Raw genomic sequence first — 27,533 nt, forward strand, 5'->3', positions numbered from 1 at the left:
TAGCCCTGGGCTGGGCTTGCCTCTTCCTTGGTTCCATGACGAATGATTGCTAAAGAATCAGCACAACCGAGAGGTGCCCTCAGGCCAGTTTGTTTTTAAGCAGGACCAGCTTTTTCGTTTTTATTTTTTAATTTTTATAACATTTTGTAGAAATATATTCTGAAAATAAACTTGGTACAAACCCTGTTACCTGTGTAACAAAATCCCACACCCCAGCACACACAGGAATCAGACTATACACAATTATTGCTGTTCCACAGAGGAGCTTTGTTGTGGGGCTCTCTGTGCCCATGGGCTCAGTTGGTGTTGGAGGCTGGCTAGCAGGGAACACATGCCCATGGGGATGCCATGAACCAAAGCACTCATGGGACACCCGCCCTGGGCAGCAGGAGAGGCTGGGGGAGCTGCAGGCATAGGCCTGTCTTTGAGGGAAGGATCCCAGGGGCAACTGTTCCATACTGCAGTGCCACCAGGCCTGGCACAGGTACAGGCTGCTGGGGACCCTAAGGGAGAAACCCCTGTTCTGAGCCCAGCTGAGATTCACACCTTCATGGCGGGGCTGTGCCCTCACAGCCCGGGTGCCACGGGCAGGTCCCAGCCCCAGGGTGGCTGCTCAGCCTGGCCTGGAGAGCACAGCCCCGCTGGGGCTGAGGGGCAGCTCCAGTGTCAGGACTGGGGGCCTGGTGTGCTCAAGGAGCTGTGTCCCCTGGCACATGAGAGAACCCACTGCACAAAGCGGGACAAAGCTTCCTGTCCCTGGTGGATGTCCCCTGGGGCTGACGGCAGACTGAGGGCATCGCTGTGCCAGGGCCCCGCTGTGAAAACACAACGTGTTTTCCTCTTTCTTCTCCAATCACTTCGTCCACCTGAGATGTCTTTGTTTTCTGACCCAAATGCCTTCACACCTGAGTCTGACTGTGATACCTCTGCTGCCTCGTGCCCTCGCCTGGCCCGGCAGCAGGACGCCGAGAGAGGGCCCGGGCGGGGAGCAGCGGCCACAGCCCTCAGCCATGACCCGTGGCCCTTGAGCACAACCCATGGCCCTCAGCCATGACCCGTGGCCCTTGGGCACAACCCATGGCCCTCAGCCATGACCCACGGCCCTTGGGCACAACCCATGGCCCTCAGCCATGACCCATGGCCCTTGAGCACAACCCATGGCCCTCAGCCATGACCCACGGCCCTTGGGCAAAACCCATGGCCCTCAGCCATGACCCGCGGCCCTCAGCCATGACCTGCAGCCCTCAGGCGCCGTCGCCCCTCAGCCATGACCCGCGGCCCTCAGCCATGACCTGTGGCCCTCAGGCACCGTCGCCCCTCAGCCATGACCCACGGCTCTCAGGCACTGTTGCCCTTCAGCCACGACCCGCAGCCCTCAGCCATGACCCGCGGCCCTCAGGCGCCGTCGCCCCTCAGCCATGACCTGCAGCCCTCATCCATGACCCGCGGCCCTCAGGCACCATCGCCCCTCAGCCATGACCCGCGGCCCTCAGGCGCCGTCGCCCCTCAGGCCCTGGCAGTAGTAGGAGTGGAAGGTGCGCTCGTGGGCACAGACCCGCATGGCTCCGTGCGTGTGCAGCAGCAGCCGCGGGAAGCGGGAGGTGAAGTACTGCACGAAGCCCTCGGGGACAGAGCCCAGGGCCAGCCGCACGTCGGCCGGCAGCTCGTGGTAGTGGTGCTTCTGCAGGAGAGAGGGTGAGGTGAGAGAGGACGGGGACAGTGGAGGTGGCAGGGCCAAGGGCAGCTGGGTGCCCGTACCTTGTTCCTCATGGCCCGCAGCAGGTCACGCACTGACCCCCCCTTGTAGGTGCGGAACTTCCTCAGGTCTGGGGGCAACAGGAGAGACACGGATTGAGGGGGGACACAGCGGGGTTGGGGGCTGCCACACGCCCCATAGTGCCAGCCCCAGCCCTGCTGCACTGTGGCCTCCCAAGGAAGGGCTGCCACCTTCACCTGCCCTGCCTTTTGGCTCCTGGGCACAAGCAGGTGCCTGCTGGCCAGTAAAAGCACCAGCCCCTGGAGCCCCAGTCCCTACCTGCTTCACTGGACCCCATGATGAGCCTGGCCCCTCCATGCTCACCCATCTGCAGCGGGAGGGAGATGTGCATCCTCCAGTTGGTCCTCACCACCGCCCGTCCCCCCGATTCCAGGGCTGAGACGATGGGCCCCTCGGCTGGCTCCTTCTCCACACGGTCACTGACGTCCTATGTGCCCAAGAGGTGGGTATGGCACTGCCCTTGCTCTGCACGACGTGGGACAGAGACCCAGAGACCCCTCCACCCCTCCTAAGAGTAGCTCACAATAAGCATGTTGACCTAAACAAAGCCATTCCCAGCACATTTTTCAGTGCATACCTGTGTTCACTGCCAGTGGGACAGCACAGGCTCACCTGGAAGAACTGCAGCTGCTTCTCCTGACTCCAGAAAAAGGGATGCACAAGGACCACGGGGGCCGAGGGCCGGCGCTGGGGCTCGGAGCTGATCATCGCCACAATCAGCTCCCTCGCAACGAGTTTGTCTGGGGGTGAAGCAAAACAGCAGAGAGCTCGCCCCTGCTCCAGGAGCAGGAACTGCCCTCAGCCCAGAGCCTCCCCGCGGTGCTGTGCCACTGGGGAAGGGTCTCACCGTGAGCCTCCTCCTGCAGGCAGCTCAGCTGGTAGGAGCCCGCCAGGATGTTGGCCTGGCGCCGCAGGCTGTCCCCAAAGGGGTGCTGTCCCCCCGACACCACGTAGTAGAAGATGCACCCGGCTGAGAAGATGTCCACAGCACTGGTCTGCAAAACACAGGGGGCACGTGGGACCCTCAGGCAAAGGCGAGGAAACCTTTACCTCCCACTTTTCTGTCCTTTCATGTGGACAATTGGTCAGTGGCTGCAGAGCTGCTGGAAAATGCATCACATGGGGCTCCTGCTCTGCTACCTGCGTCAGGGAGCCCCATCACGCCAGGTCCCCAAGAGAGAAGGGGTTTCCAGAGGCACACCAGAATTCAGGACTCCACAGCCCAACAGACTGCAGGGGCTGCTGGTGTCCCACCAGCAGGCAAATGGACACCAGCATGAGCCCCAGCACTGCCCAGGATCAGTGCAGCAGCTGCTCCCAGTGGGAATGAGATCCCCAATTCTGAAGAGAGGAGAAGCATGACCTTGGCAGCATCCCTCAGCCCCTCCAATCCCCCCACCCCGAATTTCTGAGGACTAATGGAGACACCTGTGCTGAACACAAGTGCTGAACACAGCTGGGCACTGTCCTGCAAGGGCAGGGGATGGGGACAGCCCTGGCAAGGAGCACAGCGCCTGTGTCTGGGCTGGCTCTGGCTCATGGAGCTCTCATCTTAATTGTGCACCCCAGCAGTGTGACCTGAGGCCAGTGCCAGCATGGGGACACTGCCACAATGGGCCCAAGGAGCACCCAGGGCAGGGGAGGCCACGGCTCACTGACAGGGTTCTCCTTCGGGGCCTCCTGCAGCACCTCGGGCGCGATCCAGCCCTCAGTGCCGGGGATCCCGGAGCGGAGGCTGAAGCTCTGTCGTCCCCCCTGAAGCTTCTTGCAAAGGCCAAAGTCAGAGATGACGGCGCGGATCTGCCCGTGGCGGTTTGGGACAGAGATGAGGATGTTACAGGGCTTCAGGTCACGGTGCACTGCAAGTGACAGGGTGTGGTGTCACCTGGCAGGGCTGGAGCAAACAGGGCTCTGCCACAGCCCCATGTGCTGCTGAGCCCCAGAGCTACTGCCCAAACCCCAACAGACACTGCCCAAACCCCGCAGCATCCGCTGAGGAGAGGCTGGAGAGGGGACTGCTGGTCCTCACCGATGCTGAGGGAGTGCAGGTGGGCCAGCCCGGACATGGTCTGACGCAGCACGGACACCGGGTCCAGCCCACGGCGCTCGAAGCTGGGGCTCTCCACGTACTGGAACCACACAGGAGGAGAGGAACTAAGCCTGATTTACTGGCTGGAGAGACACCCCACCCCAGCGTGATGGGGGGTGACGGAGAGGAGCCCCTGCAGAGGCTGTCTGTGCCCAAGGCTGGTGTTGGCAGGGCTCCCAGGGCCGCAGCAGCAGCCCTGTGGCCGGCTCACCTCCTGCAGCGTGGCGGAGCACAGCTCGATGGCGATGTAGTGGAACTGCCGGTCCCTCTCCGTGCAGAAGTAGCGGACGACGTGGGGGTGCTCGTCCGACTCCCGGAGCAGCTGCACCTCACGGTCCAGCAGGTGGACACACTCGGGCAGGAGACGCTTCACGGCCACCCTGCGGCCCTCGAAGTGCCCCCTGTGCAGAGAGCCCCCGGAGTGTCCGTGTGCAGCAGGGCCCAGCCACGCTCACGCACAGCCTCCCCAGCACAGGTCACTCTGCTGCACCCCAAAGCCTTGTCACATCACCGGCAGGAAGAGATCTGCCCAGTGTAAGCTGGGAAATGGAGGGTCTCAGTTTTGTAGGAAAATGACATCCCTCACTTTTTCTGTGTTCAGTGCTGGAAAAGGGGCTCAGCCAGAGCCTAGGAAGCGTGCGAGGGGCAGGCAGGGAGGGGCTGCAAGGGGGACCTGCCCTGTGCACCCGGTGCCTGGTCAACAAGGGCCACGAGCCCAGCTCCAGGATGGGTGGGATGAGACCAGAAGAAGATGAAGGGGGTGAGTTCTCAAAAGTCCCTGAACCAGTGGCCACCACCCTGAGCTGCCTTGTCGCTATCCCTGTGCCTCGCAGGGAGAAAGGGAGCAGAGTGGGGCAGGCACCCAGTGTCACTCACCTGAAGACAAAGGTTCCTCCAGCTCCATGGCCCAGCACATCCTTGGGGTTAAAAGAAACTTTCCCAACTACAACCAGGTCTGGTTCTGCATCTGCAATGGAGAGAAGACAGCCACCTTCCAGCCTCCAAGCATTAGTTCTGTATAGAGGACAGAACCATTTCATTTGGCCATTTCTTGGGCCCTACTACTCTTATGTAGCCCACGCTTATCCAACAGCAGATCTGGCACCCCTTCCCATCCCAGCTGGGCTGCAGCCCTCTCCTCTGAGGGCATCCCTGCACCTGCTCTGGGTGCTGGCATTTCTGGACAGAAATTCCCCCTGCACCCACCTTCCTCAGCCCCTGGGACAGCTGGCTCTGGGCTGACTGTCCCATTAGCTGAGTCCTTCAGGGAGGCAGAGGGGCTGGAGCTCAGTGAGAGCTCTGAGGCCCTGCCCTGGCTCAGCTCCAGCTCCCTGGGCTCCTCAGGGATGCCCTCCCTGGAGACTCGGCCCGAGCGCAGCATCTCCTGCTGCCGCTGCAGGAGCTGTATCTGCTCCTCCAGCTGCTGCTGCTGGGCCACATGCTGCCGCTGCAGTTTCTGGAACACAAACATGGGAATACTCAGAGCCTGGAGCCACGCTGGGGCATCGGCTCCGCTCTCCCTCTCCCCCCACCACCAGCACTCACCGTGAGCAGCAGGACCAGGATTCCCCCGCCCAGCAGAGCTGTGCCAACGCCAGCCATCACCAGGTCCCAGGTGCCAGACTCGGGGTACACCTCCACCTGCTCCCCCGGCGTGGGGTCTGGCTGGAGCTGCCCCTCGCTGCGGACAGCTGGCTCCTCCGGGCTGCTCGGGGCCAGGAACTGCAACACACACCCAGGGCTGGGTGAGGCACAGCCCTCAGGGCACTTGGGTTTGGGACTTCCTTCCTGTCCTGCCCCATGCTGGGGACCCACTGCACCCCAAGCAGCACAGGCCCTTCAGTGAGCCAGCAGCCTTCACCACTCACATCGTCAAACACGGTCCTGCTGGGAGGAGCCCTGGGGATGATGGTTTCCGTGGTTTTCCTCAGGTTCTCTGGGAAGGCTCGCAGCATCGTGGTGTGGACCAAAGGAGGCAGCTCATGGTGCCCTGTGGCAGGAGGGGAACAGAGACAACCCTCAGTTCACATATTGGTTTCAGCATCCATCCCTTGCCAGCAGCCCTGGCTCTCCTGGAGTAAGTGGGTTGCTTCTCATGGGTAAATGTGAGCCCTGCTTCAAAGGGTCCCTGCCCACCCCTGCACGGGGTGTCTGGCAGTCACTCTTGGGGAGGGGACAAGGAGGGACTGAAATGAGTCCCAAGAAGGAAGGGACAAGGAAGAGCTGAAAGGAATCCCAAACCAGCACCACCACAGCCCGAGGTGACACAGCCTTAATCCCATTCACCCCACTGGGCAGAGCAGGTTGGCCTACTGCCCCTAAAGCACAGCAGCAGCTCCACCTGGGAGCCAGGACATGGGTGAGTCTGTGCCTACCACGGCTCCGCACCTATGAGGAGCCACTGGTTGGGAGGTGAGGCGATGCTGCCCTGCGGGTACTTGACGTCCGTGCTGGGCATGATCTCGCACTCCCCGGACTCCCTCATGGTCACGTCGTCCGTGGTGGGGCCGTCGATCCTGGCCAGCGTGATGCCCTGGGGCTGGGGACGTGGCAGCTCGTGGGGCACCAGGCGGCCGGACGCGCCATGGTGGCTCCAGCGGGGCGGGGGGACGCTCACCACCAGCGCCACGCTGCCGTGCACCAGGGAGGTCACGGCGTAGAAACTGGTCGTGTGCTTTCCCACGTAGAGCGCCGGCCTGCAGGGCGAGGACAAGCATCACCTTCCACCCCTCACGGATCGGGGTGGCTGAGCACAGGGAACATGAATGCCACCGGCTGCCACCGCTCAGGAACCACGTACAGCAGCTGGGTCTTGGTGGCAGCGAAGTCCTTGACGGACTGGTAGCTCCACTTGAGGACATGGATGTCCTGTGACTGGAAGGTCAGATAGCGCAGGGTCTCCATGGCCAGGTTGAGGTGGGGGAGGCGGCGCAGGCTGTCCTGGTGCCACAGGTAGATGCCAACCACAGGTGAGCCGTAGTTCTGCGCCCACAGGACCTCCCCGCTCTCCTTGTCCAGGGTCACCACCAGCCCGTCCCCGCTTGAGGCCAAGTGTGCCATTTCTGGAGAGAGCAAGAGGGATGAGGGATGCAGCAGCTGGGCTGTGTCTCCTCTGGTCCCCCCCAGTTCTGCCACTGGCCATGGGCTGCTGCCTGTTCTCCCCAGCACTGGGCACAGCTGGGACCTGCTGGCCCTGGCACTGCCACCCCAGGCCCCTGCACAGCCAGAGTCCTGCTCTGAGTGGGCACTGGGGAGCAGGATGCCGTGACTGCCACGGCTCCCTTGGCTGCTGCAGTTCACTCACTGTAGTGGTAGGACTCCTCGCAGAGCGGGGCAGAGTACTCGGAGAAGGTGGCATTCCAGCGCAGCTCCCGTGACTTGGTGTCATACATGGTGATGACGTACTCTGGGGACAGGAGCAGGGCACTAGGTCACCTCCAGTGCCCCCCTCCTGTCACCAGGTGGTCGGTGGGGGCACTTACGGGTCCGTCCGATGTAGAGCAAGGGGCTGGATGGGCACAGACCATCCCAGGCCTCTGTTGAGAGGGTGGTCTGCTTCTCCCCTGACTTGGGGTCCACAATGAACCAGGTGTCCTGCTTCTTCCCTGAGAAGGAAAATGCCTTCTTTGCAAGCCCCTGCAGCCCCCTGTCCCCAGGAGCTCCCGCTGAGCCCCTGCCGTGGCCCTGCAGGGCTCCCGGAGCCCCCGGCAGCGCCGTCCCGCGCCGTACCGGTGTAGAGCACTCCGTCCGAGCTGCGGCACGGCGAGGACTGCACCAGCTCCGGGATGGTGAACGGCAGCTTCTGCAACGCAGGTGCAGGGCAGAGTCACCTCTGCAGCCCAGGGCACCGCAGGGGCTCACAGGATGCCCACAGCCCTACTGACCATCAAACCTTCTTTGTTCTTTCCTCCCAGGATATACAGGCTGCCGTCATTGGGGTCTGGAAGGAATGCTGGCCTGGGAAGCACGAGAGGATAAAACGTGAGCTACCCCCTGCCCTGGGCACCTCCAAGGACACAGAGTGGCTACACTGCAGAATCCCCTTTAGCAGTTTGCTCTGGGCTGAGTCCCTGCAGGACCTGACCTTTCCTGGACACCTGCAGCACTGGATTTGGCAGGAGATAAATCCCACTCTGGTCAGTCCTGGGACTTCCCACAGCCACCCAGTGCCCACCCACCAGGCTGGTGGATGCCCTGCCTGTCTCAAGGAGCTCTTGCTGCCCCGCCTGCCCCTGAGCTTTCAGGGAGATTTCCCTCTATTTCTCTCCATGCTGGTGTGTGTAGTTGAGCTGAGAGCTCCTCGGCTGTGCAGCAGGTGCCAGCTCCTCCTCATCACCATGTGCCACGTGCCAGCACCAGGGTCAGGGTAAGGTGATGCCACAGCATGGGCTGGGCATTTCATTTCTCTGTGGTGCCCCTTTCCTGCTGTTGCTCCATCAGTTATCAGGGAGCCTCCTGCACTGCCCAGTGGGGGTGACACTCACTCTGCCACATAGACCGGCACCTGCAGAATGGGATCTGAAACAGAGAGTGAGAGGCCACATCAGCAGCGCTCCTGTGAGTGGGACAGCACAACACCACTGTTTACCCAGAGTGGCACTGTCACCCAGCCCAGCCACGCAGCCTGTTTGCCTTTCAGAGCCAAAAGAGACACCAATGGCAGATGCTCATCCGTGCTCAGCTGTGCCTGGGGCTGGGGCTGGCAGTGCACCCCTGGAGGCACTGGCAGCCCGGAGCCCATCCAGCAAGAGCCAGGCCAGGAGAGCATTCCCAAACCCCAAACATTCTCCAGGAGCTAGGCTATAAGCAAATGCCCCTCAGCCACTACTCACCATCCTTCAGGGTCCACTTGATGTCCCCTGTGCTCTTGCTGACGGCATGGAGGTTCCCATCCAGTGTGGAGATGAAGAGCAGTGTTTCTGGGACAGTCACAGCACCACCTTTGAGGCTCTAGGACAGACACACCGTCCTCAAGAGATCAGCCAGACTTGGGAACAATCCCCCAGCCTGGCTCCTCTGTGCAGCTCAGCTCCTGGGGCAGCTGCACCCTCAGTGACCAGCACCACCCACAGCTATGGCCCCTGGCTCCCATCCCACCAGGGCCATCCTGGGGCTGGAGCAGCCTTCCCTCTCCCTCCTCTCCCTGGAACAAGTTTTCCCACAGGTGGGATGAATTGCAGTGTGGCTGTTCCCAGTCACAACCCTAGATGCCTTTCTAAAGGTGACAAGAGCAGCCCGACCGTCGGCTCCTTCCAGAAACAAACAAGTCTGGTGACTTTTCATGCCAGAGAAGTGATGATTGCTTGCTCAGGCCTTCAGAGCTGCAGGTTTCAGCTACCTGACATTGAGGAAGTAATTGCAAATTCACCTGGGAAGAGGAGCTGCTGCTTCCACGTATGGCGTCTGCATAGCGAGTGCCAGCTCAGCCAGTGCCACATATGCCAGCCTCACCCTGTCAGCAAACAGGGATGGGCAAACAGCACGGGACCCACACGGCTCTGGCACTCCCTGATGCCAGGGATTTGGCAGCAGTGCCTGAGCCCCTGGCTGGCTAAGATTAGCGTGAGGGGCACAAGGACACCCCTGGAGCCCAGCCCCTCAGTAGTCCCCTCGCTGCTCTGGGAGCCTGAGCTGGCAGAGCCTGTCCTGGGGGCCTGTCCTGGCTGTGGAGCAGGGACCAGCCAGCAGCCTGTGCCCAGCCAGGACCTGCATGCGAGTCTGAGACCATTTGCAGAGCAGAACCGGGCAGTACTAGAGTGGCTGTGGCACGGCAGGGCCAGGAAATTCCTTCAGCTGCAACAAAGCACAGAAACACACACCACCTCCCTCACAATGCACCTCTATCTCTACGCCTCCAGCCCAGTTCTTTTATTTGCACTTCTTTTTGCTTAATTTTCAGGTGAGGTCAGAGTGAGTTTCCCCGCCCTGGCTTTGCCCGGAGGCCATGGCAGGGGCCTGCTCCCCACCAGGGCTCCTCCAGCCCCTATGGCCATGCAGGTGGCATTGCTGCTGGCTGGGGACATGCCAGGCTGGCAGATACAGGGCTCTTGCAGTGTGCTCTTCCCACCTGCCCGGGGGAAACTGAGACTGCTGGGCCCCCCCAGCTGTCAGGGCTCTCTGCATCCTTCCCCCCGAAGCACTGGGGTTGTTTCCATCCCTTCTGCAAGTGTTTTGGTGCCAGGGCACTTGGGCAAAGGCCAGGCTGCCTGGCTGTTCCCCATAAACCACCATGGGCAGAACTGGGAGCGCTGGATGCCTGGGAGCTGCCACCCTCCCCCTGGTCCCAGCCCCAGCCACAAGTGTGGCTGTTCCCACGGGCTGTGCTTTCCCGAGGCTCCACCACAGCACTCTGGGCTCCGCAGTGATGCCACTGGGGCCAAGCTCAGCCGTGGGCTTGGGGCACACTCGCTTCCCCAGGGATGGATAGAGAGGAACGGCCAAGTACAGACAGAAACTCGGTGCCAGCATCCCCTGCTTCCTCCACTGAAGCAGCTCCAGCCGTGTAACCCAAAGCCACCCTGGCACGCTGCCTATCCACTTGAACCGCCACCAGCTGCAGGAGCTGCATCCGGCTCCGAAGGCGCCACCCTGACAGGCAGCAGCTCCGCGGGCAGCACCGGGCGGGAGGGGGCCGAGGGCACCCGGGGAAGGGGACACCGCTGCCGGCCACAGCCAGGGCCGGGGGGGAGGATGGAGAACAAGCTCCGCTCCGGGTGACAGCCCGGCGCTCCATCGCACAGCGGCCAACGCCCCCCAGGCACGGCCGCGGGCCCCCCGGCAGCATCCCGGCCCCGCGGGCACCACGGCCCCTCACCCGCACCACGAACACCTCGCGGGTGCCCCGGCCGAGGGGCGAGCCCCGCGCCCCGGTGTCACCCGCGGGACGCTCCCGCCCGCGCTGCCGCACCTGCCCCGAGCGCGGGGTGCCCGTCACACCCCGGGCGCCAAGTGCGGTGTGCTCCCGCAGGACACGCGGGGCACAGCGAGCACCGGCGAGCACCGGGAGCTACGCGGGCAGCGCGCTGTCCCCTCCGGGCGCTGTCCCCTCCCGGCGCTGTCCCCCCCGCGGGCCCGCCGGCCTCCCCGCCCCGCTCCCCTCCGGTTCCCGACCGCGGGAGGAGCCGCCCCCGCGGGCAGCGCACGCCCCCGCATCGCCCCGCCGCGGGACCGGCCCCAGCCCGGCCGCGGGCACCGCGCCGAGGACAGTTCCTCTCGCCGGTAACGCGGGGCGAGGCCCTCCCGGTAACGCGGCGGAGCCGGCTCCTGCCGCCCCCCGTGTGCCGGGAGCTGCGCCGGGAGCCCGCCTGACGGAGTGCGGGACCGAGCGGCAGGGCACACCGGGACCGCAGAGCCAGCGGGAACCTGCCCGCGGGCACACGCTGGAGAGCCCCGCAAGCTGCGGCTGCTGACCTGAGATGGTGCGGCTGGGGACAGCAGGTGTCTAAAGGCGGAGGCCAGGCCGAGCAGGCCGGTTCGGCACGGCAGCCCCGAGGGTGCTGAGCCCAGCGCTGGGGCTGCTCCGAGCACAGCCGGGCTGTTCAGGGGGAGTGGGACTGACACCGCAGCCAGGCCAGCCCAGCAGGACCGGCCAGTCTCGGTGCAAGGGCAGATTAAAGCCCGGCTTGGGGCAGGGAGGTGGAGACCATCCCGTAAGTCACAGCCCGTGGCAGCAGAACCCAAATCCCCACCGCGGGAGATGGGCACTCGTGGCTTTGACATGCCAGCAGGTGTAGGGTCCCCTGAACTTTGACCCGTGTCCATCTTCCTGCAAAGAAACTCACTACAAACCCTTTGCTCACAGTTGTTCGTGCAGCAGGAAGCAGCTCAGTACATACAGAATATTGAAACACTCAAACACAGAAATACTTAATTATCAAACTTTAATTCATAAGACTAATCTTACAGAATAAAACACCAGGATAACCAGTCAAGGTTACACTTAAAAAAATCCAGCAGTGCAAATCTAAGACTAAATATTTGTCATCTCCCTCCCCCCAAAATAGGCAATAGATTATTTAAAAATACCATAATACATGGTACTCACATATTCCATTTAAAATAAATCTGCAGTGGACACAAATATCTAAGTTGGTTTTTTAAAATACAAAACCAAAGAATTAATCGCTTTGAGTATGGATAAGACAGAGTGAACTTCCATGAGCTACCAAGGCGAGTCCTTGGCTGGAAGGTAGAATGGCCACGTTTCATACAAGCCTTGCTAGGGCTCTCCTGCCCCCGCTCCCCGCCGGTGACAAGGACATGAACCAAACCAGAGCCAGCCGCCTCACCCTAACAGCTGGGGAGAGGCTGCTGGACAGAACTGAGGGTGCAAACGGCTCCACTGGGAACACCAAGTGACACAGGAAGAAAAGTAAACGAAGGGGAGGCTGGAAACAAGCCCTGCAAGGGGAGCAGGGGTGCTGTGCCCCAGGCAGCGGCGGGGTCAGGACAGGGCTGTGGGCAGGGGTGCAGAGCAGACCCCGCCGTGGCACCGGGCACGGCAGCAGCAGGGAATTGCTTCTCTTTGGCCCTTAGAGCACGAGCAGAGGGCACCAGCCAGCAGGTGCAAGCTGGGCAGGGTGTGCGTGGCACCAGCACAGTGTGGTGTGGTGACAGTTTATTTCCTTCGAATCCAGATCGCTCTCTTCCATCACCAGAACACCCTGACTGTAGTTACACATTCCTCATCAACATCATTAATGGAAATTAATAATTTACTTTAAACTCGGTATGAAACCGTGTGAGTAACACAAGCTCTTTGTGCAAGACAGCCTCTGTTCAAACCCCAACCAGGCTGAGCAACACCACTTCTGCATTCCCGAGGAAGCAGTGATCCTGGGACTGCTCACACTTGGGATGCACAACAGAGGAAAGAATACTGAACTTGGAACAAGTGGAGGAGGAGAAACCTGCAGTGCTGGGCACAGAGAAGGGGAAGGGATGGCACACAGGTGAGCTGTGATACTCGGTGTCGTGGAACAAGGTAGGGAGGGAGCTGGGGGACCAGCAGGAGGAATCCCAGGATGGCAGCAAGGAGGGGACACTGCCTGGGCTCTGGGAACAGCCAACAGCAAACACCAGCTGTGTCCTGCAGGGACCTGCATTTGCCTCACCAATACTTTAACCTGCAATTAGCAAGCCCAGAAAACACTCAGTGCAACCTCATACGGAGTGGCACCCCAGGGTGCTCCCGGGAATCACACCTACACACAGCAGGAAGCTGCTGAGAGCACCCTGTTAAATTGTGATTTAACAGAAATACACATCTGTGCAGCTGGCACTGGTAGCAGAATCATCTTTATCAGCAACTCTGAGTGTACTCACACTTTACTCACACGCTGTGTCTCACTGAGGACCGCTGGCTATGCTGAGTCTCCCTTGGGATGGTCACAGCGACCAGAGAGCAAAATCCAAAGCCAAGAGAGAGGCAGGCAATGGCTGAGGCAACTGTGGCACTATCTCACTAAAAAGAGGGTGTTTCTTAATGTAACTGCCTTGGAAAAACTGGTGTATGCCAGAACAGACAGAACTCCACATCATTCCCAAAGAGAAAGGATCTTAAAAGCAGCACTGCTAATTTCAACTAGAACACTCATTTCAAAGAGGTCCCAAGAAACCTGGGATATTGAGCCAACAAACACCAACTAAAGCATTTATAAGTCACTTTCCTGTATTTTAATTCAAATTTTGCACATAGAACAAAAAAATGAGACAATTTCATTTTTCCAATCAAACCCAACCTGCAAGGAAACACCTAAACAGGATCACATTTTCTTAGTGTGTAGTATTTTCCTCATGTGTAAAATTTGTATGCAGCCAAGGGGTTTGTGCTGAGTCTCCTTTGAGCTGCTGGGCTGTGCCCCTGCAGGGGTCAGTGCCTGTCCCTGCTCACCCCAGAGTTACTCACCGGTCGCTGTGTCCTGCACAGAAGCCCCAGGAGCTGGGGAGGAGCTGGAACTCGGGCACCAGGGCATCACAACTGCTCCTGCCCTCCCCAGGAGCAAGGGGGTGAAGGAACAGGAAAGGAAACAGAACACAAACAGATGCACAGACAGGTCTGAGCACGCTGAGGAACAAATGGGAGCTGATCATCACAGAACCAGCAAGGTGCCAAGTGCCAGTGTGGCCCCAGGTGACAGAAAGAGCCAGTGTCACCCCTCTGCTTTACCCTGTAGTGCCCACACCTTCCACCAGGTAGCAAATTGTTAATTTCAGCCTTAACACCAGGACTGACAACTAGGAGGAAATCACAAGTGTGACGGCTGTGTTTCAACCAGGACATTGCCACCAGTAAAGCCAGGCCAGCTCCTCTCTGCCCCCACTGCTGCAGGGGACACAGCTCTCCAGGACACACTGCTGCTGGCTTGTACACACAAAGGAGATACCCCAAGCTACAAGACTAACAAGCACATCACTAGTTTTAATGCAGGATATGAAACACCTTTGCGTGGCTGCTCAAACAGAAAATACAAACTAAAAGCTGCTGTCTAGATGCTGCAGGGAAATATGTGACCTCAACACCTACCAGAAAGCCAATGTGTTTTCCAGTCTCTCAAGTAAAATAAAAGTAAAAAAAAAAATACTCATTTGGGAATTTGCACTGCTGTGCTTCAACTGGGCTCTTCCCTCAAGGAGTGGGAAGAGTGGACATGGAACAAGTGCAGATTAGCTGTTTCTGCATGGCTTTGAGCTGCTGGCATGGAGCAGCACTGAGCCCCAGTGCTGGTGCAGAGCAGGCATGTGTGAGCTGCTCCAGTCTGGCTGCACACTGCCACCTGCTCTGGGCTCTGCACCTGTGCAGGGCTGAGGGCTCTGCTCAGAACACCTGAGAGAAATGGCACATGGATGGCTGGCATGACACACAGAGCATCACAGCCCCAGGCACAGCACGTTCCTTCTGACAGAATGAGCTGTGAGGGCTTGTGAACTGGAACAGGAGAAAAGCTGGAAGGTGGTTTACCTTTCAAATTTCAAAACATTACTTGCTGGATGGTTAATCTAAAGCACAATTCACTGAATTCAATCACTACAAAGTTTCAAATCCAGCTCACAAAAGACTGCTGCTGTTATTAAGAATCCAAAACAGCATCTGAGCTTCTCTCTTCCTTACTGCCCCCAGCCCAAGCAGGGCAGAAGGTCTCTGTGGTTCCCTCCCTTTGGGGGATCTGTGTGTCCCCGCTCCCACCAGGCAGGTTTGGTGCTTCCATCCATGTCCATGTCACCGTGTCCCCTGCTCACAGCAGCAGCACAAGGGTGTTCCCAGTCCAACAGCTCAGCGTCAACGCAGCAGCTGCAAAACGATCCTGGACTGCAACATGCACGAGCAGGACAATGCTCCAAAAATGCAACAGCCCAGGGCAGGAGGTGAAGCACTGACCGGGCACGAGAGGGAGCAGCACTGGGTCACCGTGACAAAACATCCCTGCAGAATTCACCTGCTCCAAAAGCGCTACACAGAACAACCTGGAGCTGCCAGACTCGGGAAAAGGCCAGGAAAAATCCCAAACAAGCAGGGCATCTTTGGGTTCAAACAAAGAATTAGTTCTGCTACCAAGGAGTGGAAGCTGCCCTGGAGGGCATGGGATATGGCTTCACCGACAGCGAGGCTGTGCACTGCTACAGTTAGCTCTGAAAGATCTGCCCTCACAGTCCCAGTCACACCAAGTCACTAAAGTAAGTCTAATGCTGATAACTGAGAGATTATGAAAATATTTGGTTTTGTTCAAACCATGTAAAAAATCCTCGATAATACATTGTAATATTTTCTTTTTAGAACTAAACTGGAAGATCAACTCTCAGCAGATTTAAGTGTATTACACACAATATTTTGTGAATTAAGATTTATTGATTTCCATTGTATTTGCTTTAAATATGGTTGAAGCTGACTGCAGAAAAGGGATGGTGAAATCTTTAAGTTAAAAGTAAACTAATGGTGAAAGAACATCACCTCTGGCTTCCATCCATGCCTCGTTTAGCATGTTTTAATAATAAGTTCCAGGACTGTCACATCCAGGGATGTTGGAGGCCTCTCCCAGCAGTGTCCTTAGATTTGTGTCATTTTCCTGTGCCAGAGGTGAGCGTGCTTTCAAAAATACTGCCACTTCCCCAGCACCGTGTCTTTGATTGCATCGACATACTGAGTTGGGACCCAATAGACCCAGTAGTAAGATGCTTCTGTTGGGCCCAGCTGAAATGCCTGCAATTAAAAACGACAACATTTACACACGAGAACAAAGAGCTGGTCCCAGTGGACAGGCACAGCTCATCCACTGCCAAACCAGACCAGCCTGTCCCACCTGCTGCTCCCTGCAGCACTCGGGGCATTGCACAGCTCTTTGCTGGGCAATTACAGGAGACTGCAGAGAGCAAGAGCTGCAGAGCGCGGAGCAAACCGTGAGCTCTTCCCTTTTACAGCACCACAACAGTAACCAGAACTCCTGGACTCCTGGCCAGTTTCAAGAACATGAGGAAATTATTCTGGTAGACAGCCTGAAGCATAACTCAGTCTCTAAAGAAACGTCAGAGCTGAGAAGCCAAACAGCATCTAAACAAGACAGTGACCATGTTTTTACAGTCACAGGATTTGATATTTAGACATGATGTCCTATTCTCAGCTTCTCTCCTGTGCCCAGGAGAGGGGCACCATGGCATGCCAGAGCCTCTGCCCTTGCTGTGGGTGAGGTTATTGCAACGTGTGCTGAAGAGGACCTCTTCCCACACGGGTGATCAAAAAGCAAGTATTTGGACAGAGACTAGAGCAGCACCCTCCTGCAGGCCATGGCTTTAAGGAAATACATTTCCCTTTCCTCCCCCTAAAGAAGGAAACAAACTTCTTATAGAAAAGAAACTTACTTCAACGTCAGAAGTTAGTTACTGTACTTTGAAAAGCAGGATCTTAAAAAAAGCCATGGATTAAAATAAACAGCCAAAATTTCAGTACATTACCACAGTTCTCTTCTGAAATATAACTTTGCTAGAGCCCATGTGAGTTGTTCAGAAAATTACAGGTGTGAAAAGACATTACAGCATCAAATTCTTTTTTTCTTAACCTCCATCAAGGCCTGTTGTTCATATAAATACCCCAGAATCTAGAAATTAAAGCAGGTACCAAAAATATCCCTACCATTAAGAAATCATGAGCTATGTTGTGAGCATGTTTACTGGTTTAACACTGTCACAGGCAGAAGGTACAAAATAACCCTTAAGCACTTCATGTTTGTGTGAAAACACTCTGGATTTCCACACAGCTGCAGACATCCAATTTGGACCCAGAATACTGACAGTGTGAGAGGAGCCCCTGTGCCCCCCTGCACAAGGCTGGAAGCACCACCCAGCCTGCTCTGAGCTGCAGCCTCAGCAGGGTGTGCTGCATGAAGGAATCAGATGGATATGATTAAAGTAGAGCTGTTACTCACCATCATGTGATAATCCTCATGGCCTTCAATAGGTTCACTCACCACATTTTTAATGGACCCCATGGGTAACTTTTCTGTTCTCTCTACATTAAAATTGATCAAAGTATTATTTCTGACATGCAGGGAAGCAGTATTTCATATTAATTTCATACATCACCTCCATTAATGCCAAAATCTCCTCAGGTCAGCAGAAAATAGGGAAAGAAACCAGTAAGAGAAACTGAAGCCCCAAAAAGACTACAATTACATGGCAGAGTAATGTCAGCAGCCAGAGGCAATGACAAGAGCCACAAAGGTCCAGGGCAGAGCTTTCCTGTCAACTCTGTCTCACTCCTTTCTGAACACTCAACTCCAAAGTCCTGCCTTTCCCTTCAAGCATCCAGCATCAGCCAACAATTATCTTCTCTGATACGAGACAGAATACCCAAAACACTTTACAAAGGAGAAGGTGAACTCTGAGTTCTTGAGATAGATCTACTTAATTTGTGACCCAAAAAACCTCAAACCTACCTACAGAAGGTACACAGGGAGACAAACTCAGTGATATAAGGAAAAATATTCTCTGCCTCTTAACTGAGCTCACTCTGAACTACCTGTTCAGATCTGTGACTTCATTCATGAGGTAAAACCCCATTTTGCCCTTGTTTAGCATCCCCCAAATACATTTCTGCTCTGAGTATCCCAGCAACAGACAAATCCCATTATCCATGCCTCTGTGCAAGTGGCACTGAGCAGCTGGGGAAAGCTGCCTGTGCCAAACTTCAGCCTACAAACACCTGCACCACCCCCTGTGAGGCTGCAGGGCTGGGGTAAATCAGCTCCAGCTCTCCTGGGCCAGCAGGTGACGAGCTGTGTCCACACCCAGATGTGTTTACTCCAGCCCTTACCTGCTGGCCTCTGCCATGGGTTTCTCAGAGGAGGAAGGAGTTTTTCCCAGTAACAGCCAGCAATTACAGCCATTCCCTAGAGGCAGCAAGCTGCTGCTAATTCGGGGCAGCAGGGAAACAGGTTACAGGAAACACATGACTACAAGAAGAATCAAATTCACAGCTTAAGCAATACCATGTAGAACACCTCAGAAACACTATACTTGAAAACTCATCCGGGGGGTGATGGAAGAGATTAATCACCTAGATACTAAGCATGGATTTAGAACCTGGGATCAGAAATAGAAAAATCTGCCTGCCCAACCTACAGAGTTAAAAACACCCCCAATGCCTTGCTCCATCACTTTGCCCAGGAGGAAATAATTGCAGCTGGCACCAAGAGAGGTTTTAAAGCCAGAAAAAATCTTCACAGTCACGTCTGTCCTACAATGAAAGGGTCTTGGGATTTCTGCTTACTTTGGACCTACTGTAGCAGCTGGAGGCAGGATAACCACCCAGCCAGGCTGCTTTAGTGGGACAGTGAGCAAGCACCTTCATCCCTCTTGCTCATCACTATTGCCCAGCCCAGTCAAACTGAAGGAGCACAGCTTCCTTGGCAGGTGGGGGGTCCCAGTGTCCCCTTCAGCCCCAGCAACTCAGCACCACACAGCCACTCACTCCCCCTGCCCTGCTGGGATGGGGAGGAGAACGGGGAAAAAAGTAAAAAATGCATGGTTTGAGCTAAGAACAGTTTAATAACTGAAATAAAGTAAAATATACTACTACTACTAATGGTAATAATAATTGTAATTAAAAAATGAAAAAATAAACTCCAGAGAAGCCCAGCACAGCTGCTCCCCACTGCGAACAGTTTAATAACTGAAATAAAGTAAAATATACTACTACTACTAATGGTAATAATAATAGTAATTAAAAAAATGAAAAAAGAAACTCCAGAGAAACCACTGATGCCCAGCACAGCTGCTCCCCACTGGTGACTGATGTCCAGCCTGTGCCCCTTCAGTGACCAGTCCCTCCCAGCCAACTGCCCCCAGTTTATACTGGACATGATGCTCTGTGGTGGGAAATATTCCTTTGGCCAGCTCTGGCCAGTTCCCACAGGCAGTGTCTGAGACACCAAACAATCCTTGACTGAGGGAAGCACAGCGCAGCAACAACCAAAACATCCACTGTTATCAGCATTGCTCCCAACCCCAATCCAAAACAGCTCCTGGGAGGAAAACTAACTCTATCCCAGCCACAACCAGGACACAGACACCCTCAGCAAGGCACGTCATCCCCAGCTCCTCCTGGCAGCACCCACACTGCACACCGAGCCCTCTGCACAGCACCACGGTTCTGCTTTACTGAGACAAGACACACACATAATTTGGGCTGGAAGGACAGAGAGTGCCAGAGATGCCAACACTCCCAGTTTCTATCCCAGCTCTGAGCTTTCCTTCCAAGTCCTGGCTAAGCCATTGGGCCCTGTGTACTGCTGGCATCAAATCCATGCTGCTTATGGAGTGCTTTGAGATGTGCCAGGAATGCCCAGTACCATCATTTACACTTGGAGCCAGGAGCAGCACTTTGGACCATGAGTCTGCTGACACCACTGAACTGCAGCTTTTCAGGAACTGATGTGGAGTATCAAGCACTACTCAATGGCCTGGGAGAACGGCACGTGAGGAAAGGAACCAAAGTTTTTGGGAGCGCTGCAATACCAGCATCACTCCCTAGCCACGGCTTAGTCAGAGGAGAAGCTTTTCCAGGTCACACAGCTCAGTCACAGCCCAATCACCAAGCGCTCACCCCGAGGCTGAGGTGCTCACCTTTTGTACCAATCCACAGCTGGTCCTGCTCGAGTTTGAAGGTCAGTCTGACTTTGCCCCCTGACTTGTTGTACATGCCGGACAGCGGCACCGTGGGCAGCCGCTCCTGCAACGAGACACAGCCGGTCACACCAGGCCTGGCACCAAACACAAGCTCTAAGCTCTTTAAGCACAAGGAAACCCATCCCTCCAGCTTTCTGCTACAGCAGCAAACCACTGAACCAGTGGGGAAGGGTCTCAAAGCACAGAGGAGTCTCTTTTGTGACTCTGAGTGCCTCCAGACCTCATCACGCACCTGCACGCCTTTGACAGAAGGCATCACATCGTCAGGTTTTCCTTTGTCCAACACTTTTCTGTGTTGCTACAACACAAAAGCAGAAATTAAATTCCCAGGAACGTTACCAAGTCTGCAGTGTGCTTCCATCTGTCCCCTGACCACATCCCAGTGGCTCTGAGACAGCTGAGGGCTGTCCACAGGCACTGCTCACACGGGCATCCGTGACCTTCAAACCTCAGTGTGCACCTTCCAAAACACCCTCAAGAAACATCAAAATGAGTGGAATCCAAGATAACACCAAGGATTACAGCATTCCCAAATATGCACACAGAAAATCCAGAGTGTTACACCCAGTGAATGGCAGAAATTCTCCACGTGTGGCAGTGCACCGAGCCAGCAGGGATCAGAGCACAGGTAACTTTCAAATCCACACTCACAGCTTGTACCTGGCTGAGCAGCTCTGAGAAATGAGTGTGAACTGTGATGAATCACAGAAAAACATCAGCATGCTTCATGCAGGCACTACTTAATTTTAACCAAGTTTATTTTGAGGAAGGTACAGGGCTGGTAACACCTTGAGCTGGCAATCCCTCAGCAGCCATCAAACCAGCCCCATGCACTTTGCTACAAGAGGTGAGAGGAGAATCCAACACCCACAGCCCTGTCAGGGGAGGGAACTGCTTTCTTGGTGTTTGCTTTGACCAGTGTTTGGAGATCAAATTCTTTTGTGCCAATAAAAATTAGTTAGGTTTGACACAGACTTAATCAGGGTTGTGTTTGCACTAACATCCATCAAGTGTTTCCATTTTTGGACCAAAATGCTTGGCTGTGCCTGGCACCACAAGCAGTGTCTTGCAAAGCCCCAGTCCCTGCTGGACTAATCAGCTCTGTGCTACTCCCCTGCCCAGAGTCCCTCCAATGCTGAGCTGCCAGAAATGAACCCCCAGCCTGATCTGAGGAGGAACAGGACCCACAAGCGCCTGCAGAAGACCCAGGCAAATCCGACCCAGCAATTACTGAGACATTCATTACCTTTTGTCTGCAAAGCGGCTCCTTTTTGTTTTCCTCAGCCTTGACCTCCTGCTGAGCAGCTTCTTTGGGCGTATTTACCGCTAGCACATCGTTGATGGTAGAGCCCACGACCATTATTTTGGCTCCATTTGTGACTTTGATCTCCCGCAGGGTTTTCTCCTCGGGCAGCAGTCCCTTGAACATCACCTTCTGCATGGCCGGCGGGAGGCCTAGAGGCAAGCACAGCGGTTAGGAGCGGCGGGGAGGGGGCGCGGGGCGGCGGCGGCCGCACGCACCTGTGAGCGAGTGGATCTTCTGCTTCAGCTCGGCCCCCGTGCTGTCCAGGCAGAACTTCACGTCGTACTTGTTCTTGTTCCAGATCACCTTCAGCTCCACCAGCTCCCTGCCGCTCTCCTCGCCGCCGCCGTTGCTGACGGACGCCCGCGGGGGCTCCCGCCGCTCCTCGCCCTCCGGGGACCTCCCCGCGGCCGTCGAGCCGCCCGCTCCGCCGCAGCCCAGCGGCAGCTCCTGCGCCTCCGCCTCCATGCCCGGCTCCTCGGCACCTGCGGGGAGCGGACAGGAAGATCCGGGCCCACCGGAGGCTGCCCCGGCCCGGCCCCGCTGCAGCCCCGGAGCGCCGCCCGCAGCGTGTCCGGGGCCGGCTCCCGCGGGCTCCCGGCACCGCCGGCTCCGGCCACCGCGGGCTCCGGGCACTGCGGGCTCCCGGCACTGCCAGGTCCCAGCACCGCGGGCTCCCGACACCGCCAGGTCCCGGCCGCGCTCGTACCATCAGCGGCGGCGGCGGCGGCGGCCATGATGATTGTGTACAATCCGCCGCGGGGCACGCCGGGAAACGCCGCCGCCGCCGCTCCTGGGCCGCGCCGGCTCCCGTAGTCGCCCCCGCCCGCCTCTCAGCGTGGGGGCGGCGGAGTCCCCCAGATCGCGGCCCCGCAGCACCGGCCGCGCCGTCCCGTGAGGCGGGATGGAAGCCGGACCCTCAGCTCAGCGCTCCGGGTACCGGGACTCCCCCACGCTGCCGGGCCCGTGGCGGCTGCCGCGGTCCCCTCGCGCGACCGGACGAAGCGGGTGGCGGCGCCTTTAAGGGAAGCCCCGCCCCCGGAGGCGGTGCGCGCGCGGGGATTGGCCGCCGCGGCCGGGCGGAAACGGCGCCGCGGCCACGTGGGCGCGTGGCGGGATGGCGCGAGCTGTGCGCGGGCTGCGCTGCGCGGCGGCACCGGGACCGGGACCGGGACCGGGATCAGGATCAGGATCAGCACCGGGACCGGCACCGGGACCGCGGGTCCGGTTCGGGCCCAGCCCCACAGGTAACCGACCCCTCGGCAGCCCCGCCCCTGCCCACCCCGGGGCTGCGCTGCGGCGGGGCGGGGCTTTGGGTTGGAAAACATAAATTCTGGCTCTGGAGGGGCCCGTGGGCTCCCGCCGGGGCTGCGGGGCTCGCCCTCCCGTGAGCGGTCGGTGTGCCGTGGCTGTGCTGGGCCTGCCGTGTGCCGCCGGGCCTGCCGTGTGCCGCCCTTCAGGGACTGTCGAGCGGCCATCCGTGAGTTGCGGCCGGAGGCGCTGCCCGAGCTGGGGGTGCTCCGGGGTGCCGCTCCCGCCCCGGTGCCGCTGCCGGCGCAGGCAGCGTCCAGCGCCCTTCCAGCTCACAGTTAGAACTCTCCCCTGGCTCTCCTGTGTGACCGTCTCCTCTGATTTCCCCACGATTCCAGGCTTTCTGCATTTAGGTGGCCTTAGGACAGCTTTGTACAATTATATCTTTGCCAAAAAACACCAAGGGACCTTTATTCTGAGAGTGGAGGATACAGATCAGAATCGAGTGGTGCCTGGAGCCGCAGAAGGAATAGAAGATATGTTGGACTGGGCAGGTATTTAGAAACATCTTTCATTTCTCACCTACTGAAACCTTACCTTTGCTGTAAAGGCTGACTGCACTCAGCCGGAGGGCGGCTCTGGCTGCCCGTGCTGGGCTGTTTGGGCAGCCCGGCCGCTCACCGCTGCCGTGCCGCTGTTGCAGGCATTCCCCCGGACGAGAGCCCCGGGCGGGGCGGCCCCGCCGGGCCCTACGTGCAGTCGCGGCGGCTGGAGCTGTACGGGCGGGCGGGCGCGGCGCTGCTGGCCAGCGGGGCCGCCTACCGCTGCTTCTGCAGCCCGCAGCGCCTGCAGCTGCTCCGCAGGGACGCGCTGCGCAGCCAGCACACCCCGCGGTACGTGTCCCCGTGTCCCTGTCCCCGTGTCCCTGTCCCCGTGTCCCTGTCCCCGTGTCCCCTGCTCACAGCCCCGCAGCGCTGGCGCTGTCCCCGTGCCCGCAGGGGGAAGGTGTGCCATCCTGCCGAGATGAGCTGTTGGACTGGATGTGCAGTGGCAGGGTTGCAGCTGAAATTCGGGCGTCTGCTTAGAGTTTTGGGAATGTAAAAGCGTGGTGGTGCTGGGCTGTGTTGGGCAGAAAGCCTGTGCTCTCCCCCCAGCTATGACAACCGCTGTCGGCACCTGGCGCCCGCCGAGGTGGCGCAGAAGCTGTCCCAGGGCCTGGACTGCGTCATCCGCTTCCGCCTGGAGAAGGGCGTGGAGCCCTTCCAGGACCTGGTCTACGGCTGGAGCAAGCACGAGGTGGCCGAGGTGGAAGGCGACCCCGTGATTCTCAAGGGGGACGGGTTCCCCACGTACCACCTGGCAAACGTGGTCGACGACCACCACATGGGCATCACCCACGTCCTGCGCGGCACCGAGTGGCTGGCTTCCACCTCCAAGCACCTGCTCCTCTACAAGGCCTTTGGCTGGGAGCCCCCTCGCTTTGGCCACCTGCCGCTGCTGCTGAACAAGGACGGGGGCAAGCTGTCCAAGAGGCAGGGGGACATCTTCCTGGAGCGCTTTGCTCGGGAGGGCTTCCTGCCAGAGGCTCTGCTGGACATCGTCACCAACTGCGGCTCGGGGTTCGCAGGTAGCACCACGGGCTCCTGCCTGCCACGTCAGCCCATGCTGGCTTCGTGGCATGGCCTGGGCTTATGTTAATAGCTGAGAACTTTGTTGGGGTTTGAAGGGCTCAGGGAACGGGTGTCACATAAGCAGTCAGTCACTGAGGTGCCACCAGGCCTTCTGCAGAGCTCCTGCGGAAGGAGCTGGGATGGTGGGTCTTCCTGCCTTTAAAATTGAATCAGGTGCTTAATGGGTTGTCCCTTGGGAAAACCCTCACTTCAAGGCTGAGAAACTCTGTGAAGTCTTGGGAAAACTTGCATTCTGTGATTAGTAATTGCAGTGTTGTCTGACACCTGTGCCACTTTTCCTTTAACCTGACAGACCACAAGGAGCTGAGTCAATGTCTCCTTTTGTGGCTCTTGCTGTGTGGGGATCACAAATTAACTTGTGTTCTGAGAGCTCTGCTAGGGAATGAAATCTTGCTTGGGCAGTGCTCACTCCTGGCTCAGAGTGAGTTCTGTCAGGCATTCCCTGAGGAAGGCGACGGAGCCAAGCAGAACATCCCATTCCCAGTGCCTCTCCAGCACAGCAGGCTCCTGGGGACAGCAGCATGCAGCGTGTGCTGCTGCCAGTCCCTCCTGCCTGCTGGGGGACATCCCTGCTGCTGCTGGCACTGCACAGGAGGCTGTCCTGTGTCACCTCTGCTCAGCGTGCTGCCAGCCCGGCCCCGTGCCCGAGGGGAGCACAGAGCCCAGGGATTCCCTTTGCCTTGTGTTGCAGAGAAGCAGATGGGGAGGACTCTGGAGGAGCTGATCTCCCAGTTTGATGTAGGCAGAATTACAACCCATTCCGCTCTCCTGGACCTTGAAGCGCTCCCAGAATTCAACAGGTAAAAAAAAATAGTGGTAGCTTTAAAATGTAGTAAGCACTGTGTCAGTGAGAATTTATTTCTAGCACTTGGCTTTGGCTGGAGGTTTTGTTTGTTGGATCAAGCATGGTCCTGGTGCAGCAGCTGTTGGGTTTTGCTAAGAGGAAGCATAAGTTTCTGCTCACACAGTTCCTGCCTCCTCTCCCATTCTGTGCTTGGACACTGGGGTTGACAGCACTGAAAGTCTAGGCAGAGGGTGGGTGTAGCTGGGAGGATCTCAAGTATTACATTTATAACCTAAGAAAATAAGATCTAAAAAGAGTTAACACTTCCAGAAGGTTCTTCTGCAAGTACACTTGTGCTGCTAAGAGTGGCCTCATCATCAGTTCCCTGTGGGCACCAGAGCTAAATGCTTCTTTGTAGAGTGTCTGACTCTGGTTTAGTGCTGCTTTTCTAACACTTCCACAGTTTTAGCTCAGCTGGTCAGAGCATGGTGCTGAGAATGAAAGTTGTGGGTTCAGTCCCCAGATGGGCTATTCCCTTAAGAGTTGGACTGGATGATCCTTGTGGGTCTCTTCCAACTCAGAATATTCTGTGATTTCTGTGAAACGTGGTTGGGCTGATCCGAGGTAACCCAGAGCAATCCAAAAGCAGGTCTTTCCTCTGCTGCAGGATTCACCTCACCCGTCACATTGAGAACCCAGGGCTGCGCCAGAAGCTCGTCAGGGAGCTGCAGGGGCTGGTGGAGCTCGTCTATGGGGATCAGCAAGTGGATCCAGATGTTCTGGAAAATGAATATGTGGAGCGAGTCCTTCTGCTGAGAAAAGTATGAGTGGCAGCAGAGCATCCTCCAAGCTGAGGGATTGCTTCCTCCACAGCACAGCCCTCTGCCTTGCCAGCTTTGCTTTCTTCCCCCAGGGTCACATAAGCCTCCTGAAGAATCTGGTGTCGAGTGATTACTCTTACCTGTGGGTCAGGCCCTCGGTGTCCCGGCAGCAGCTACAAGCAATTTCTGCAGAAGCAGATGAAATAGGAAAACTGGTCTTAGGGTAAGTGTAGTGAGTAGTGGCAGCAATGGCTCCTCATCTCTGAAAACTGTAATCTCAGACAGTCAGAATTACTGCTTGTTCTATGGTTTTCCAGGTCTGTGGCATAATTTTGTAGTTTGAACTTGTTCTTTTGAATGAGCTCTGCTGCTGGTGAGCAGAGAGCGCCCTGGCACAGGGTCACGGGGTGAGAGGTAGGAGCCCTGTGGTTTTTCATGTCCCCAGAGTGTAAGGACACCTTCTTTCCCAAAGGCTCATGACAAGACCAGCAGCTGCCTTGACTGTGGAGGAGTTGAACAAAGACCTTAGAAGTGTCCAGAAGCAAACCAGAGAGACCAAGTACAGCAGCATGATGCAGCTCCTGCGCTTGGCGCTCAGCGGGCGGCAGGTAAAAAGAACAGTTCTGAGATTATTGCAACGTGCTTTCACAGGGCTCAAACCCAGGTTTTACAAAAGTTCTTCAAAGCCTAGTCCTGGCTCAGCTCTGGTGCTAATCCTTCCGGTCCCTCTGGCCCATTTGCCTTCAGGAGGAGAAAGCCCAAGGCTCTGTTTGAGCCGCTGCTGACCCGCAGCGCGGCAGCGGTTGTTGCAGTCCGCGATGCGCAGACTCGTGCTGGGGTTCGGTTCCTGTGCTCAGTGACTCCCTCTGTTTGCAGCACGGCCCGAGCGTGGCGGAGATGATGGTGACTCTGGGAGCTGAGGAGGCGTGTGGCCGCATACGCAGGGCCCTGTCCAGCTGACAGGGACGTGGCTGGCGCTGCCGGGCCGCGCGCTCGGATGGCGCCGGTGGCACCTGTGTCATCTCTCATCAGACGAGCTGGGCTTCGGGCCAGGCAGGTCTCTGGGCTGCTCCCACGTCTGTAGGAGCCTGCACTGGGCACAAACCACTTCGTCTGGGAGAGGAACCAAGTCCACATTCAACTCCGTCCTGCTGTCGCCTCGTGAAGGAGCCTGCTTTGCAGGGTGGGAGAAAAAGACACATCAGCATTTAAATTCAAACCATGTGGACAGAAAGTAACTGAACTTCTGAAAGCAACAGATCAGATTCTTTTTGGAGAGGGCCTTGCAGTAAGGGTACCTACAGCTACACAACACGGTTCCCCAATAAATACACTGGGGGTATTTTTATATTTGTATATATATATATGTATATTATAGCTGTTGCCCTGTTGGCTGCTCTGGGTCCTACCAGGCTGAGTGAGCTTCTCACAGAGGGGTTTCCTGTGTACTGAGTCATGCACGTGGTTCTGCTAAAAATACCCCTGATCAGGAGATTGGGCTGTTTTACCCTCTTTTGTTGGATGCCCTTTTAATTATTAAATCAACGTGGTGACATGGATTCCGCTCTCGGGGTTGCTGTGCAGGCGGTGAGGGGAGGAGCCCGGGGGTTGTGCCGAGCCCACGCCCAGTCTCTTACTTCC

General features: G+C 57.3%; 3 protein-coding genes across 5 annotated transcripts; 1 reads left to right on the plus strand and 2 right to left on the minus strand.

Annotated features, from left to right (window-relative positions):
* Positions 1 to 99: 99 nt before the first annotated feature.
* On the minus strand, positions 100 to 8,726 carry ERN2 (endoplasmic reticulum to nucleus signaling 2). Of its 2 annotated transcripts, none has more exons than XR_005952464.1 (22): positions 8,699 to 8,726; positions 8,351 to 8,384; positions 7,751 to 7,823; positions 7,596 to 7,668; positions 7,349 to 7,471; positions 7,171 to 7,272; positions 6,667 to 6,928; positions 6,484 to 6,562; positions 6,255 to 6,405; positions 5,735 to 5,856; positions 5,412 to 5,588; positions 5,073 to 5,322; positions 4,743 to 4,833; positions 4,078 to 4,267; positions 3,807 to 3,906; positions 3,437 to 3,636; positions 2,625 to 2,772; positions 2,390 to 2,517; positions 2,081 to 2,204; positions 1,759 to 1,826; positions 1,432 to 1,681; positions 100 to 1,203 (listed from the first exon to the last, which is right to left on the minus strand). XR_005952464.1 is itself a non-coding variant. In XM_041401878.1 (22 exons), exons 3-21 carry the CDS (start codon positions 7,751 to 7,753, stop codon positions 1,490 to 1,492), a joined length of 2,583 nt encoding a protein of 860 aa, XP_041257812.1. In that variant the 5' UTR covers positions 7,754 to 7,823; positions 8,351 to 8,384; positions 8,699 to 8,726; the 3' UTR covers positions 100 to 1,423; positions 1,481 to 1,489. The 2 variants fall into 2 exon arrangements, 1 of the variants encoding a protein (XP_041257812.1); XM_041401878.1 differs by having other exon boundaries at positions 100 to 1,423; positions 1,481 to 1,681.
* A 6,965-nt stretch (positions 8,727 to 15,691) lies between these two features.
* UBFD1 (ubiquitin family domain containing 1) lies at positions 15,692 to 22,236 on the minus strand. Its single transcript, XM_041401569.1, has 7 exons — positions 22,055 to 22,236; positions 21,564 to 21,830; positions 21,289 to 21,497; positions 20,275 to 20,340; positions 19,980 to 20,085; positions 17,282 to 17,364; positions 15,692 to 16,062 (listed from the first exon to the last, which is right to left on the minus strand). Exons 1-7 carry the CDS (start codon positions 22,080 to 22,082, stop codon positions 15,952 to 15,954), a joined length of 870 nt encoding a protein of 289 aa, XP_041257503.1. The 5' UTR covers positions 22,083 to 22,236; the 3' UTR covers positions 15,692 to 15,951.
* A 192-nt stretch (positions 22,237 to 22,428) lies between these two features.
* Positions 22,429 to 27,484, plus strand: EARS2 (glutamyl-tRNA synthetase 2, mitochondrial). Of its 2 annotated transcripts, none has more exons than XM_041401567.1 (9): positions 22,429 to 22,592; positions 22,995 to 23,150; positions 23,300 to 23,489; positions 23,751 to 24,223; positions 24,979 to 25,087; positions 25,739 to 25,892; positions 25,985 to 26,115; positions 26,365 to 26,500; positions 26,769 to 27,484. In XM_041401567.1, the coding sequence occupies exons 1-9, from the start codon at positions 22,463 to 22,465 to the stop codon at positions 26,850 to 26,852; spliced, it is 1,563 nt and encodes a 520-aa protein (XP_041257501.1). In that variant the 5' UTR covers positions 22,429 to 22,462; the 3' UTR covers positions 26,853 to 27,484. The 2 variants fall into 2 exon arrangements, with proteins under 2 accessions (XP_041257501.1, XP_041257502.1); XM_041401568.1 differs by lacking the exon at positions 22,429 to 22,592 and adding an exon at positions 22,784 to 22,825 and having other exon boundaries at positions 26,769 to 27,483.
* The last annotated feature ends 49 nt before the right edge of the window (positions 27,485 to 27,533 follow it).

Source organism: Onychostruthus taczanowskii, unplaced genomic scaffold, assembly GCF_017590055.1.
Source record: "Onychostruthus taczanowskii isolate IOZ18803 unplaced genomic scaffold, ASM1759005v1 scaffold19, whole genome shotgun sequence".
Classification (NCBI taxonomy): Eukaryota; Metazoa; Chordata; class Aves; order Passeriformes; family Passeridae; genus Onychostruthus; species Onychostruthus taczanowskii.